At 44.7% G+C, this 16,247-nt stretch overlaps 2 protein-coding genes across 2 annotated transcripts in view; both read left to right on the top strand.

Annotated features, from left to right (window-relative positions):
• LOC119766164 (organic cation transporter-like protein) overlaps positions 1-16,247 on the top strand; it is a 328,301-nt gene that overhangs the window by 277,397 nt on the left and 34,657 nt on the right. The window lies entirely within an intron of this gene.
• Positions 2,326-2,949, top strand: LOC119767135. The gene is made up of 2 exons (XM_038254874.1): positions 2,326-2,747; positions 2,805-2,949. The coding sequence occupies exons 1-2, from the start codon at positions 2,327-2,329 to the stop codon at positions 2,873-2,875; spliced, it is 492 nt and encodes a 163-aa protein (XP_038110802.1). The 5' UTR covers position 2,326; the 3' UTR covers positions 2,876-2,949.

Below are 16,247 nucleotides of genomic sequence, written 5' to 3'. Positions count from 1 at the left end.
GGGAAAATTATAGAGCACCTTCCAGAGCATCCGAATATGAATCCGGTTTTGATATCGCGTAAAATGTGGATTTTTTAATATCAAAAAAAAAAAAGGTTTTTCCCATACAAATTTATATGAAAAATTGAATCGCTTTGCGCAATGTGAGGACTTAACCAATCTTTCTCAAACTTTGGTGAGTTGTTTAGGACTCCAAAAGGAACTGAAAAATTGCTGTGCTGGAAAATCGATTTTGTTATTACACCCTAATGCTCCAACCTGGCACAGACTTGGGTTGCATACACCTTCGCGAGATAGGAGGGGCACTTCATGTTTCACTACACCTTGCGCTGGCAGTAAGGGAAGCGGTTCTGGTAGTTGCTGCTAGCGCTTGCGTCGTACTGGCTAGGATGGTCGCCCGGCGTAAAGTTGTAGACATGGATTTGCTTGAGTCACTCTTGAGTTGAATCTTGCGATATTGCATCGACTGCAATCGATATTTCTTGCACGACGGCCCTTGTTGGCGGAATGTCCGCGGCTTTCTTTCCGCAAAATTTTCACCGGTTGAGCTATGCCGTTAGGCCTCGTGAGAAAGGCCCCCGTTACGGTATCGAGAGAAAACCGGAGCTGGGTCTCGGTAGCTTCAAGGTGGCAGCCCCACCCCGAGACTAGGTATCGCAGCCCCAATCCGGCTGCATACCAAAAATCACATCATTACGAACAGTTGCAAAGTAACCGCCGACCTTACAAGTCGCATTCTCAACGCCAGTCCGCAGTCTGTGTGCGTCTGTTTCTCGCAGACCTTCAAGTAAACCAAGAAAACTTGCGAGCATTGCAATTATGCAATAGAAGAAAAATAGCCGTGTTGCAGTTCGCCGACTCAGCAATGGCCTCGTCCATCATCGACAAACCTCTGGAATATCAGGGTTGCAAATTCCCGATTTACCTGGACAACAACGCTACGGAAGTTCGTGTGCTTGACCTACCTCTAGGCATAAGCAATGATGACGTAGTCAAAGTGATGAGTAAATACGGCGAAATTTTGACCATCACCAACGACCGCTGGATTAACTTCTTCCCAGGGATCCCAAATGGAGTTCGGACCCTGCGGATGTTGCTGAAACAGCAAACGCCGAAATCAATCACTGTAAACAATGCTGCTGCAGCAGTGACGATTATAGGCAAAAAATCGCTTTGCAAACTCAAAGCAAAGAACAAAAAATGTGCGGATTCGAGTAAAAAGGTGGACCAAAAAAGCTGTACACAACCGATTGAACCCGAGCCAAGCAGCAGCAGCAATAAAAGCAACAACAGTAAACCAGAACAAAAGGCAATGGAAACAAGTGAAATTGACGAAGAAGACAACGATGGATTCGAGACCGTGCTTTCTAAGCACACTCGCAAAACCCGGAAGCGCTTACAGGCATATTTGGATGCGGATGACAAATTGACAACAAATCGACGAGAGATGGCTGAAGAAGAAACAACAGATGAAGAAGATGAAGATGTCATTAAAGCGAAATATTATAAGAAAAAGTGTTGTGAAATAACTTCTAAATCCCTGGAAGAAGAGGACGAAGATAAACTTGAAGAACTTGATAATTCACTCTCTAAATACTCCGAAATATTGGAAACATAGACAGAAATGGTTAGAAAAAAAGCACCATGCAATGATCAATAATTATTGAAAGTGATTTTAAACTCTGTAATCTTTCCTCTTTCACTATCCACCTTGAAGAGATGAATGCACAATGGTGTAAAGTCTCTATAATAAATAAAAAAAAAAAAAAAACATCATTACGAACAATCAAGAAGGAATAAGGATCCGGAACAAACAGCATAGACCTAGGCACGAAAAGGACACCGATTGGAAACTCGTAACATGGAACTGCAGATCGCTACGTTTCGATGGGTAAGAGTACGCTCTGTTGAACGAGCTCAAACCCCGCAACTTCGATGTTGTAGCACTGCAGGAGATGTGCTGGAAGGGAGCGGAGAGGTGGGAGGATGATGCTTTGGAGCTCACCATGTACCAGAGCGGCGGAGCCGAAAACAAGCTGGGAACCGGCTTCATAGTGCTGAGCGAGGGGGACGTCACTTCCGCGCTAACCGAGCGATAAAGCTTCCTTTTCAAACCTTTGCAGCGTTCACTTTCACCTTTCCGCTTTAACTTGCTTTAACACGCGTTAACCGCGATAACTTGCTTTTTGGCTTACTTTTTCTTGCGTTCTCGCATCACACTGCTCGATTTTTTTGACAGCGAGAACTGTCAAGAGCAAATGACAGTTCTCGTTGTCAAATTAGTCGAGCAGTTTGTTTTGCTAAATTTTTCTCCGTCACCGGACAGATGGTGGTCAAAAAAAACGGTGGCGCCCTAAAAGGAGGAAGCAAGATTCGGCTTAAAAGAATGCAACTTCCGGACGGAACATTAATGGAAACGAGCGTGTTCCGGGGCCGGTGTTGGGTGCGAAGAGCCTGCCAACGGAGCTGTACCACGATGAACCTGCGGAAAGCAAAACCGGTGGAGACAGGTCAGCCGTCGGAACCGTTTCCTGCGCTTGCGAAGGGTTCGAGACGGATCGGTCTTTCGTCTATTTCGTGGTGGGGACAGCCTTTTCAGTGCGGGAGTTTGCAAAAAGGATTGGCCAGGAACAGCCGCGAAGTGTACGCCGGGAATCGAAAGGCCGCGCTACTGGTGGCGAGCAGTCTGAAGGAACAGAGGAGTACAGTGGTGGCAACCTGGAAGTGGCCATTGTTATCCTTGAGCTGGCTGGTGAAAATCAGGGCGAAGCGGTCGAACATCTGTTGTAGTGTTAATCGGAGCCGGCCGGAATCTCTCAGAGCTAAAGCCGCCGACCAAACCGAGCAGCGCGACCTGCTACATGGTGTTGGTTAGTCAAACACTATTCTTACTTTAGTTTTAACTCAAATTGTTTTTTCTTCACCCTACAGGACGGCATGATTGAGAGACTGACCATGGACAACTATAACGATGCGTAGGGACGCGTTGCCCAGCTCGGAGGACAGCGTCGACTGCAGCCGGCACAGGCTCCAGTTGTTCCGGAGACCGTCGCAGTTGCGTCCAACAGAGGTGGTGGATCCCACTTGAGCCTCTTGGTAAAGAACTCGGCCACACTGTTAAACATGCCGGAAGCGGCCGACAAGGAGTAAAACGAAGATCTACCTGTACAACCTGACATGCTGATGAAGACGTGTGGGTGCTCATATTTAGCCCAGATGCTAGTTATATATGTCTGAACAACCCCTGGAAATATCAGGTAGATTCTGCATAAATAAATCTTAAGCTCTAAAGTAAAATAAACAGTTTCAACAGAAAAAACAGGATTTTATTCAATGAAGTGTACAAAATCATATCGAACTAAGGAGGCTGCGGGACAAATGTGCCGTGGGGTGGGACCAGTGCGCGAGAACAGTGCTTGGGAACGTCTAGCTTGGAGTTGCCGCCCTTACTGAACGCTGCACTTGAGCCGTTGATCTTTCTCTGAATGCTGCCCAGCTGGTTGAGTGCGTTCAGCGCTCGATCTTTTCTGTGATTGTGAGGCAGCAATGTCGGTGCTTGAAGGAGTCACGCTTGTAGACCAGGTCGCGGATCGACTTGAGCATTTTCTTGGTGGCCATATTCAGCATGAGGATGGTGGTTGTTGATCTGGCGCAGATGGAACAGCAGCAGCACTTTGCAGACCTTAGCACTTGTGTCGGTGATTCATCTTTTTGGGCATCATGCTGAACCAAACGTGACCGGTCAATTCACTGCGCGGAAGAGTCCCTTCGATGAGGCCGGGCTCGGGAATGTTCAGATTGGAGTTGCCCGTCCTTGAAGAACTCCGCCAGCATAGACACCGGTGCCGGCAAACCATTACTTTTTATGCTGTCCTCGCGATGGTCCAGATTCAACAGCGGACCTCCGTTGGACGCACCCGCGAAACTATTCGTATCCGCGAGGAACAGGAGAAACTCGAGAATCAGCGCACGGCGATACTGTTGGTCTGCGAAAGAACCAGAATTAAACCACTAAAACCTCCAGGTAGATTCGGACCAACTTACGTACGCACTAAGCTACTCGTACAGGCCGTGAAACAGATGTAGACTTTGCGTCGCCAGGTTTTAGTCGTCGAAGGTGATCGAGTTTACCGCGCCCAGATGTCGTTCGTACTCCTGGACGAAATCTCCACTGCGGGTGCCCCACTGAAAGAGAAGAAAATTTGAGGCTTCTTATCCCATTATTTTTTGTTGCATCTACTCACGCAAATGATCTTATCGGACGTCGGACGTTCCCGCCACTAGCAGGAAGCACTGTTCGGGGATACTCGTTCGGCTTATTCTCAGTCATGAGGTTCCGGTGCTGCTTTTTGACCATCATCTCCTCGATCACAACCTGCTCGGCCCCGTTCGGCCTGGACACAAGTTCCTCGTCCTCGCCTCACAGTCCAAAAAATCCATCAGCTTCTTCCAGATTGGCGATCTTCAACTTTTTTCTCTTATCCCCCGCCTGATTCGCTATTAAAGATTCAAACACCATCTTCCCGTCCGTGTCGTACGCGGCCTGCACCACCTCCACTCGGTCCTTCCTCCACCGACGAATCAAACGCCTCCCATAGTTGTGGACCGTCTTTCGCTGGTTCTCAAATTGAAAGTCACTAATATGTGCCGCCTCCACAAACCCTGAAGCATATTCTTCGGCTCCCGTATCTGCTCCGTCAAACCCGGATTCGCTGGACCCGCCATCGGTTCAAAAATCTCCTCGTACCTCGGACTCGGGATGATTCCACCTGCCCCGTGAGACCACCAGCGGGGCGGCAAATCTGCAGCGTTTTCGTCACCGAATGGGCAAAACAAATTAAACTCACAGATTGCTTTGTTTATTCACGAAAACTGCAGGAAAATAATCAAAACAAAGAACGGGTTGCCAAACCCGAAAAAAAACTACTCGAAAATGACTGCAGGGTTGCAAGATCGATTTGGTTTGGTTCAAAAATCGAGCAGACGCTGACCGCTTTAACTCGCTTTAACGCACGTTAACTTGCGATAACTTACTTTCTGGTGGCGTTATGTGAAAACTCGGTACGATGAGTAGCGTTGATGCTTTTCGAGCTCGTTTTCGTGCGTTTTAGTGTGTTATCGCGGAGTGACATTCCCCTCGGTGCTGAGCAAGATGCGGAGTCGTGTGATAGATTGGGAGCCGATCGGCGACCGGATGTGTAGGTTCAGGATTAAAGGCCGTTTCTTCAACTATCACATCTTCAACGTACATTGCCCACACGAGGAATCATCCGATGCCGAGAAGGAAGCGTTCTACGCGAAGCTGGAGCAGAAGTTCGACAGCTGATCAAGATCGTCATCGGAGATATGAACGCCCGCATAGGAAGGGAAGGAAGGGAGGAGATGTACAAGCCGGTGATCGGGCCGAACAGCCTACACACCGTCACGAACGACAACGGCCAGCGGTGCATCAACTTCGCAGCCTCCCACGGTAGGGTGATACGGAGCACATTCTTCCCCCGGAAAGACATCCACAAAGTTACCTGGACATCGCCTAACCATCGAACAAAAACACAAATCGACCACGTCCTCATCGACGACCGATTCTTCCCGGACATACGGAACATCCGCACGTACCGCGGTGCGGACATCCACTCGGACCACTACCTGGTGGGTGCAAGCATGCACTCAAAACTGTCGATGACGTACCATCGACGACGGAGCCGGCTCCCACCGCCGTTCAACACCGAGCGGCTGCAGGACACGGCTGCGGCTCAGCACTACGTGCAGCAGCTGGAAGCGAGCCTGCCAACGGAGGAGGAACTCGGCACTGCCTCGCTCAACGATGGATGGAGCAGAATATGCTCGGCCATCGGCAGTGTCGCTGAAGCCGCGCTAGGTAGTACGGTCCGAGTTGGAAAGCAGCGCTGGTTCGACGAGGAGTGACAACGGCTACTTGACGAGAAAAAAGCAGCTTATGCGGTGAAGCTGAGAGCTGCAACTGATGAGAACGTGGCCAGATACAAACAAGCGCTGAAACAGCAGAGAACGGTCTTTCCAATAATGACTTTATTCAAAAAAAAAACTTTTACATTACAACAATCACTTCCCTAATGAACACAGTGTGTTCCTTGAAAGGGTTGTGATTAAAACTGGTAAAACTAGCACATATTTAGAAGAAATTCAAGACATACAGTTAAGTTACTAATTACTACACTGACATTTTCTAACGTACAATGTAACTCTCTAAATGGCTACGAATGTGACTCACTAGCTTCCTTTTGAACTCACTCAGGGTTTGCGACTGTTTTAAATCTTCCGGCAAATTGTTATAGATATGAGGACCTCTCGTTAAGAATCTTTTCCTACCGGTTTCCGTCCTGAAGTCAGACTGTCGTAGGTGATGCGCTGTTCTGATAGGATACCGATGTTCAGCTGTCCTAAACTGCCAGTTGTGGTGCAGGTTTAAGTTTTTCACAGCCTTAAACATGACCGTAGCGATCCGTTGCGTGTACAGACCATTTATCGGGAGTATGTTGTGCTGCGGCCTAGTATACAGCTCACGTGTTGGATGCAGGTAGTGTAATTTGTAGATTGATTTGATGCACCGATTTTGTTGGACTTGTAGTACTTTCAAATGTGTTTTGCAGCAGGTTCCCCAAGCGGCAATTGCATATTGATAACGGCTTTGGATGAATGCATGGTACATTTTTAGCAACACATGTTGTGGTACAGACTTAGACAACTTCCTCAGAACTCCACTGAGTGCAGAGCACTTTGTGGCAACCTTTTCAACGTGTTCACTCCATGACAATCGGTTATCGATATGCACTCCAAGGTACTTAAAGGTGGCTACTTCCTCGATTCGTTCTCCTCGTACTGTTAGCTCCGGATATGTTGGCAATTTCCTTTTGGGAAAGCGAAACAGCATAAATTTTGTCTTACCGATGTTCAGGGCTAAAAGATTGTTTGTAAGGTAATCTTGGACCACCTCCATATCCTCTCGCATTTCTTCGACGACACGTGTAGGCGAAGCACTGGTGTAGGAGATTGCCGTATCATCAGCAAAGAGGCGGGGCATACCATGTAGCTTTAGGTTAGATAGATCGTTGACATACAGGAGAAACAGTAATGGACCTAAGACGCTGCCTTGGGGTACCCCACAACTGATCGCACATTCGTCACTGAGCACGCCAGACACTACAACTTGTTGGGCACGTTCTTTCAGGTAGCTTGCCAATAGATAGTTAGGATGACCTCTTACTCCGTAACAATCAAGTTTTTTCAGCAGCATTTCATGGTTGATAGTGTCGAATGCTTTGGACAGATCCAGAAAAACAGCACCGGCAGAGAGCTTGCGATCCAGCGTTTTGGAGATCTCATCAATCATCTCAACAACAGCCTCTTCTGTTGTCGATCCTTTGCCGGAATCCAAATTGATGTTGGTAAAGCTGCTTTGTTGTTGTCAGGAAACCATTCAGTCGGGTGAAGATTAGTTTTTCAAAAATTTTGTTTATGGCTGGCAATACAGAGATCGGCCTGTATTTGTTGGGGTCTTTGGGGTTTCCAGACTTGAAGACAGGGAAAACTATTGCCTTTTTCAGACATGTTGGATAGGATGCATGGCTGATACTTTCATTGAAACAGTCGCTTATTATGGTTGAGAGCAGGATACTATGCTTCTTGAGGGCGGCTATCGGAAAACGGTCGTAACCCGTGGCTTTGCTCGGATCAAGTGTGGAGATCCATTCGAAGACTTCTTGTGAGGATGAGGGTCGAAGGAAAAAGGATCTTTGAGAGCGATTGATAGTTCCAAAGTGGTTGACGTCGCCATTCGAAGTCAACTGGTCTTCAAGCTCAAGAAGCGCCAGCTGGAATATCGCGATCGCGCCGAAATGGATCAGCTGTTTCGGCAGAACGAGGCGCGAAAGTTATACGAGAAGGTTAACCGGTCCCGCAAAGGCTATGCGCCGCAAGCCAACACTTGTCGGGACGCCGAGGGAAACCTTCTTATGGACAAAGGCGAGGTGTTGAACAGGTGGCAGCAGTTCTTCAACGAGCACCTCAACGGCGATGTAGCGCATGGAGACGGCTTTGAAGCCCAACTTGGACTGCCGATGCTGACCAACAGTTCCCGGCACCTGATCTGGAGACGGTGAAGAAGGAGATCAGGCATCTGAAGAACAACAGGGCCGCCGGTAAAGATCGGTTACCCGGTGAGCTCTTCAAATATGGAGGAGAGCAGTTGGCGAGGGCGATCCACTTGGTGATTTCTAAGATCTGGAGGAAGGAGAAACTACCAGAAGAATGGATGGATGGTGTCGTGTGTCCCATCTACAAAAAGGGCGATAAGCTGGACTGCGGCAACTACCGCTGCATCACGCTTATCAACGTGGCCTATAAAATCCTCTCCCAGATCCTCTGCCGTCTGCTGACACCGTACGCACGGAGGTTCGTGGGCCCCTATCAAGCGGGGCCACCACGGACCAAATTTTCTCGCTCCGGCAGATCCTCGAGAAATGCCGTGAGTACAACGTGCCCACACATCATATCTTCATCGATTTCAAGGCAGCGTACGATACAGTCGACCGCGAACAGCTATGGCAGATCATGCACGTGAACGGATTTCCAGACAAACTGACTCGGCTGATCAAGGCTACCTTGGATCGTGTGATGTGCCACGTGCGAGTGGTAGGAGAGCTAGCGGACCCCTTCCAATCGCATCAAGGGTTACGACAAGATGACGGCTTATCCAATGCGCTGTTTAACATCGGACTTGAGGGAGTTGTGCGAAGAGCGGGCATAGACACGAGAGGCACGATTTGCAACAGGACAGTCCAACTACTTGCTTATGCGGACAACATTGACATTATAGCGAGAGACCTAGAGACGGTGAATATGATTTACACCGCCTTAAAGGCGCAAGCAAGACGAATTGGATTGGCCATGAATACGACGACAACAAAGTACATGAAAGGGAGGGGCTCAAAGGACGTTGACCCCCCAAGACTCGCCCCTTCAGCTGTGGATGGCGATGTGCTGGAGGAGGTGAGCGAATTCGTGTACTTGGGATCGCTGGTAACGGCCGACAACGACACCAGCTTAGAGATCCGGACTCGTATCCACTCCGCGAAACGCGCCTACTTTGGATTACGGAAAACCTAGACATCTGATCGAGTGCAACGCGCCACGAAGCTGACCCTGTACAAGACACTGATTAGACCGGTTGCCCTCTATGGCCATGAGACCTAGACGCTGCGGCAAGAGGACGAACGAGCCCTTGGAGTTTTCGAACGGAAGGTGCTGCGAACAATCTACGGTGGAGTATGTACAGCTCAGAACGAGTGGCGAAGGCGCATGAACCACGAACTGCACGCGCTGCTGGGAGAACCGACAATCGTCACCCTGGCGAGAATCGGGAGGCTCAGGTGGGCCGGCTATGTCGCGAGGATGGACGAAGACCATCCTGTCATGATGCTCTATGAACGCGCGCGACCGGATGGCGTCACAGGCCGAAGAGCAGGAGCACAGCGTGCACGATGGGGAAATCAGATCGAGGCGGACCTAAGAAAGATCTGAAACCTAGAAGACTGGCGAGCTGCAGCCCAGAACCGAGCAACATGGATCAACCTTCTTGATACAGCACGGGCACCGCGTATGGTGTTCTAAGCTGATTGGTATGGTATGTATGTAGTGTTGCTTAGCGTTCCGATGGCTTTAGGTAAGGAAATATCCTTCGGGGGCCGGTTCGCGCCTTCAATTCATGCAATTTTCTCAACCTGAGATGGCTTTTCTCCACCGGAAGGCTGACGAAAGGCTCAAGAACCAGTGGTGAAACCGTCTCAAACCACTGGAACGGGAACCAAGCTGGCACAGGAACGTACGGATGATCTCCCCCTCAGACTTTCTTAAAAATAAAGCAAAACAAACTGCTCGAATCATTTGACAAAGAGAACTGTCATATGCCTTTGACAGTTCTCGCTGTAAAAAAAATCGAGCAGTCTGATGCGTGAACGCAACAAAAGGTAAACCAAAAAGCGAGTGGAGCATTTCCATTCGAGCAGTTTTTGCTTTTTTCTACAATGTATTTCTTATGGAGCGAACTGTCAAAAACTGCTCGACTGCGGGTGCTCCGTTATCGCGGTAAACGCCAGTTAAAGCAAAATAAAGCGGAAATGTGAAAGTGAACGCTGCAAAGGTTCGAAAAGGAAGCTCTATCGCTCGTTTAGCGCGGAAGTAACGCCCCCCTTGGTGAAAATGCTAGTGGCCATAACTGATTTCAGATGTGGAACTCAAAACACTTATTTTGGTGAAAAGGACAATTCAATGTCAGTCAACATTGTTTTAAATGATGCTGAACATGCCAAATAAAATAATTGTAGACAACAACACGCTTGAAATTGTGATTTTATTGAATTTTTCATCAAAAACTCTTCAGAGATTCCACTATAGGAAAGGGGTCCACTAATGGATAACGTACCCTATCTCCGGCCTCTGTTTCAACATTGGGCTTGAAGGTGTTATGAGGCGGGCGGGCTTCAACCACGGCTACGTCACGACTGTCATCCACATATAAAGCGAGTGAAGTCAAAATCGAACCAAGATCGAACCGAGTTTTTTGCGCGTGGCTTTAGAAAATGTCGTATGCTCATCGGACATAAACTACAAAAATAAAAACTTTTTTAAGTTTTTTTTTCTTTTTTACAATAAATCTCAGGGGACAAAGCAAAAGCATAAGCATAAGCATAGGTGCCCACCCGCAGTTGCTACTCCGTTATTGACCAGGACCTCCAGAAGTTACATCCACGAGCCGTGGAAGATGAGTGGGTGCTATCTTTCCTCGCTTCGCAACTTCTCAAAGGCCCCTATCATGCTGATCAATACCGGCGCCGGCCACGACCAGTGGTAGGGTCACGGGGAAGTGGATGAAAATGTTAGTCCGATACTTGAGTGATAGAGACCGCCCAATCGACTGCTTCTCCGACAAAGTATCACATGAGTTTTGAGGGGGTTAGTAGATGGGTATGAGGTCAGGATTCACGAGTGGCAGTGATGTGACCATGAGCATTTTGTTTATCGGTTGAAAAATTTAAATCTTAGGCAGCCGGCTGCGGAAAGGTAAATTATTGATTAGTTAGAAAGTTTTTTAATCGAACGCGTGCCAACCGAGCAGTAGTGCTGCAGTGGGCTGGACTTATCAGTATATTTTTACTAATTGTACAATTTAGATAACGCGTGCAAATTTCAAAAATAGTAAATAAAAAATGCTTTACTCTTCATAAAATCGATAGTTTGATGAGTTAATACTAGAACTGCCAGTTGGAATAAATTATTACGATCCACAATTATCAACAAAAAGAAAATAGGACACTACGTAACCGATTCAAATGAAATTAAAACAATAACTTAAACGAACTAAACCGGCGGCGTGCCTTCCAATCAACGATGATAAAAGAAGGACTTATGTAAAATAAAATATCAAATGAAAGGCTCAGAAAACACGTTGCAGAGTAACCGCGAGGTCTCGCTACTCACAATCGAATAAAAAAATATGCAAAAACGCGCGCTAATGGTCTATCCTATATGTCAGCGCGAAAAAAAAGCAAACCAAAAAAAGAACATTTTAATCGCGCGATTCTTTTTCAACTGACGACGATTCTGTTTTCGCTCCACTTTGTGTTCCTCTGCGGCGCACACACACACCGATGAAACCTCTCGAACATTCGGAACTCTTCCTCTTTCCGCAATCGTCCCAATTCACCCCAAAACCGCGCCCGAAACGAAGCAAACCAAACAAATAAATTTTCAATCGCGCGATTCTTTTTCAACTGACGGCGATTCTTTTTTCGCTCCACTTTGTGTGCCTCTAAGGCGCACACACACACCGATGAAACCTCTCGAACATTCGGAACTCTTCCTCTTTCCGCAATCATCCCACTTCACCACAATAACGCGCCCGAAACGAAGCAAATCAAAAAAAGAACTTTTCAATCGCGCGATTCTTTTTCAACTCAACAATAAATCTCAGGGGACAACTAGGTAAACAACATTTTATTCCGTCAAGCACCTTTTGTTGGCATATCAGCACTGTGCACTATGGGGTTTCAGGCGGCCATAAATCGAAAAACTGACATACTCTAATTATTTTTTTGGTATTTTTTTCGAAAATAAACATTCTAACTAAGAAAAATCCGGAGTTTGAAAGTTGTAGGTTTAAAATTCACTGAATTGCAGACCTTCAAAGGCGAAAATGGTAAGAAAAAACATGTTTTTTGACAAAAAAAATATTATTTTTCATAGTTGTACTGTGTAGCTGTTTATGTATTTTTTCCTGCATCATTATATATATTCAGAAAGGTAATTGATTCAACTTTTCAATAACATTTTACAAAACACACTTTTATAGGCTAAAAAAAATAATAAAAATCAAAAAAGATGGATTTTTATTCAAAATTTAGTTTTTTTCAACTTTGTTAATGGAGGCTTGTGTGCATTTGTGCGATCTGAAAATTTTGCAGCTTAAAATTTGAACCATGTCCTAACTTGTCTCCAAATTTCAAAGTGCACTTATTTGCACTTTTTGAGTTATGCCATTTTGAACATTTTGATTCATGCAAGGAAATTAATGATTTCGCGTATACGCTTGGTTAAAATCACATTATTTACCTGCGGAGGCAGAAATGACGTACCTGCTATGTACGTTTTGAAATTGATTTAATATTCATGACTTTGTTGGTACTTAGGTATGTTTAATAAAATTAGAAATTCCTATTCGAAGTATTTTACAGAAACGATTCGTCGAATATTCATATCAGTTCGTTGTTGTGTTCTTTTGAAGTATGGATAATAATACCGTAGTGTCCCTGTACGATATAACGAAGCACTATTCTGAAACGTGAGAACTGCTTTCGAGTATATTTGTAAGAATTACAACATTGCAGAACCATCACATGATCAACTCAGGGAAAAACCACAGAGGAAAAACTACCGATGGTGTTCTGTAGCTTCAAAACGAGGTATACAAAAGCCCATAGAAGAAGTTCATATTTTGAGTAATCTAACGACAATCGGTTACATTGTGATTTTGATTTAGAAGAATTTATCGTGGAAAACGTGAATTTTGCAAGTGGATCAACAAAAAACGTGGACGAGAATCCATACAATGTTCCATAAAATAAACCGTCTAAAATTCTAAAACACCGCAAAAATCAAATTTTAATTGGATGGGGAGGGGGGGGGGGGGGTCTTCAAAGAGGGGTGGATTTTAACTCAAGAGGAAGGGGAGGGAGATTGAACGTAAATCAGAAACTTTAACATAGCATAAACCGCCATTCCGTGCATCAAATAGACAGAGCAAGAATATTAAAATTCACCACTTTAATGCATGTGGCCTCAAATATATGAAAAAATCAAAAATTAAACTTTGAAAATTGAAAAATATCAAAATTAATTTGTTTTCATTATACTAAGTAAAAACAACACAAAAAAGTCACAAAAAAGCAAAAAAAAAATTTTTGGCCGCTCGCTTATATGGAAATACCCCATAGTACTGTGGTGTTAAGGGACAGCTAGTTTAAAGCATTTTGGACTGAAATTTAATAAGTATTCTAAAAGCACATCATTTTAAAGCCTTTCCCTGCAGCGGGGGGAAAAAGTGGCTGACGACGACTGTTAACGAGCCTATGACGCTGGTGTGGATTTGATGGTGATGACGACGACGATGCGATGGCTAAGTGAAGGATTTGGGCTTTTTTTGAGTGCGATATGACAAGATAAGTGGATGCTGAATTCGACAGGAAGATGATGGGTGACTTTTAGCAGATATAGCAGAAAATTGATATTGATAAGTGCAGTGCTTCTGGGGACGCGCAGTCCTGTTTTTTCGCGATAATTTTCGTCTCTTTTGTGTCGTTATTTGTGTGCATGGGGTGATTGGTCATAATAATTGAATAATGCCTTCATAAGTGCAGTGCTTCTGGGGACGCGCAGTCCGGTTTTTTCGCGATAATTTTCGTCTCTTTTGTGTCGTTATTTGTGTGCATGGGGTGATTGGTCATAATAATTGAATAATGACTTCATAATTGCAGTGCTTCTGGGGACGCGCAGTCCGGTTTTTTCGCGATAATTTTCGTCTCTTTTGTGTCGTTATTTGTGTGCATGGGGTGATTGGTCATAATAATTGAATAATGCCTTCATAAGTGCAGTGCTACTGGGGACGCGCAGTCCTGTTTTTTCGCGATAATTTTCGTCTCATTTGTGTCGTTATTTGTGTGCATGGGGTGATTGGTCATTATAATTGAATAATGCCTTCATAAGTGCAGTGCTACTGGGGACGCGCAGTCCTGTTTTTTCACGTTAATTTTCGTTTCTTTTGTGTCGTTATTTGTGTGCATGGGGTGATTGGTCATAATAATTGAATAATGCCATCATAAGTGCAGTGCTTCTGGGGACGCGCAGTCCTGTTTTTTCGCGATAATTTTCGTCTCTTTTGTGTCGTTATTTGTGTGCATGGGGTGATTGGTCATAATAATTGAATAATGCCTTCATAATTGCAGTGCTTCTGGGGACGCGCAGTCCGGTTTTTTTCGCGATAATTTTCGTCGTAAATGATCGTAAAAATTTATTCCAACTTTCAGTTTTAGTATTAACTCATCAAACTATCGATTTTATGAAGAGTAAAGCGTCATTTATTTACTATTTTTGAAATTTGCTCGCGTTATCTAAATTGTAAAAACAGTAAAATTATACTGATAAGTCCAGCCCATAGCACTAATGCTCGGCTGGCACGCGTTCGATAAAAATAAACCATTTAAAATAATCAATTATCTATCTTTCCGCAGCCGGCTGCCTAAGATTTAAATTTTTCAACCGATAAACAAAATGCTCATGGTCACATCACTGCCACTCGTGAATCCTGACCTCATACCCATCTACTAACCCCTCAAAACTCATGTGATACTTTGTCGGAGAAGCAGTCGATTGGGCGGTCTCTATCACTCAAGTATCGGACTAACATTCCCATCCACTTCCCCGTGACCCTACCATTGGTCGTGGCCGGCGCCGGTATTGATCAGCATGATAGGGGCCTTTGAGAAGTTGCGAAGCGAGGAAAGATAGCACCCACTCATCTTCCACGGCTCGTGGATGTAACTTCTGGAGGTCCTGGTCAATAACGGAGTAGCAACTGCGGGTGGGCACCTATGCTTATGCTTATGCTTAAAAGCACAATTCATTTTAAACCAACGCACTATGGGCCAACTCCATACAAACAGGCGGCCAAATTATTTTTTTTGCTTTTTAAATGTTTTTTTTCATACAAATTTGAGTAATTGTATGGTATTGAAATGATATACGTCGATTTTTATGACTTTTCATGTTTTTCAATAGTGGATTGTTTATAATAAATAGTCTTTTCAAACATTTGCAAGTGCAAAAGAATTGCGTATATATTTTATTGCAAGTTTATATTATTAAATTATGGATAAGCTAATACATCCCCACTTTAAGGACACAACCCCTCCCTCCATTTTCTTTCACCCCGCCCCCTCTCCTCCTCCCCTCCAACAAAATTTTGTTAAGCGTAAAAAATCCATTTTAAGTCAAATATTTATTATTTACTGCTGTGTGAGTCCATGCCATATAACTTGAGACCCACCGCCCCCACCCTTACGGGCATAAATTGCGAAAATTTTAATTGTTAAATCAAATAACAGAAAAAATTAATTTTATTCAAAATATTAATTATGAATTAAAACGATATAATACAAAACATATTCTTACTAATCCTAATGTTCTTGTTCATGAAAATTCATTTGATTATAGAGTTTCTGACGGCTTCAGGATATGTTAAAGGTACTTTTATGATGTTTTGTACTAACCAACATAGAACTTAAATGTGGATCAGTTTCATGGATTGATCGCAGAAATTCATCATGCTAAGTCAATATTTTGCTGAATACTTTTTTCGGTATCAAACTGAGATTCTCCAGTTTCGCTTGAGAAACTTCGGTACGAATACCTTATTTTGACTAAGGTACTCAATTTTAAATGTAAGCAACAGAAAATTCCAATAAAGTCATTTCGAACTTCTTGAAACCAGGTATTGATTTTTGATGCGACGATGTCCACGAAGTAGGTAGCAAAGCAAGTGAAATAAACGGGCGCAAATGTAGATTGCAGCAAATTTTGATAAAACGTAAATGTTCAAAATGGCATATCTCCGAAAACGCAAAAAATCGCAGGCTGGAAATTTCAGCAATGTTAGATTA

The sequence above is a fragment of the Culex quinquefasciatus genome, chromosome 2 (assembly GCF_015732765.1).
Source record: "Culex quinquefasciatus strain JHB chromosome 2, VPISU_Cqui_1.0_pri_paternal, whole genome shotgun sequence".
Lineage (NCBI taxonomy): Eukaryota > Metazoa > Arthropoda > Insecta > Diptera > Culicidae > Culex > Culex quinquefasciatus.
This window is presented reverse-complemented; position numbering and strand designations above follow the sequence as displayed.

Coding starts and splice junctions, on each gene's coding strand:
- LOC119767135 (XM_038254874.1), top strand. CDS start 2,327: ATGGTGGTCAAAAAAAACGGTGGCGCCCTAAAAGGAGGAAGCAAGATT. Junction 2,748..2,804: donor GCCATTGTTATCCTTGAGCT/GGCTGGTGAAAA, acceptor TTAATCGGAGCC/GGCCGGAATCTCTCAGAGCT.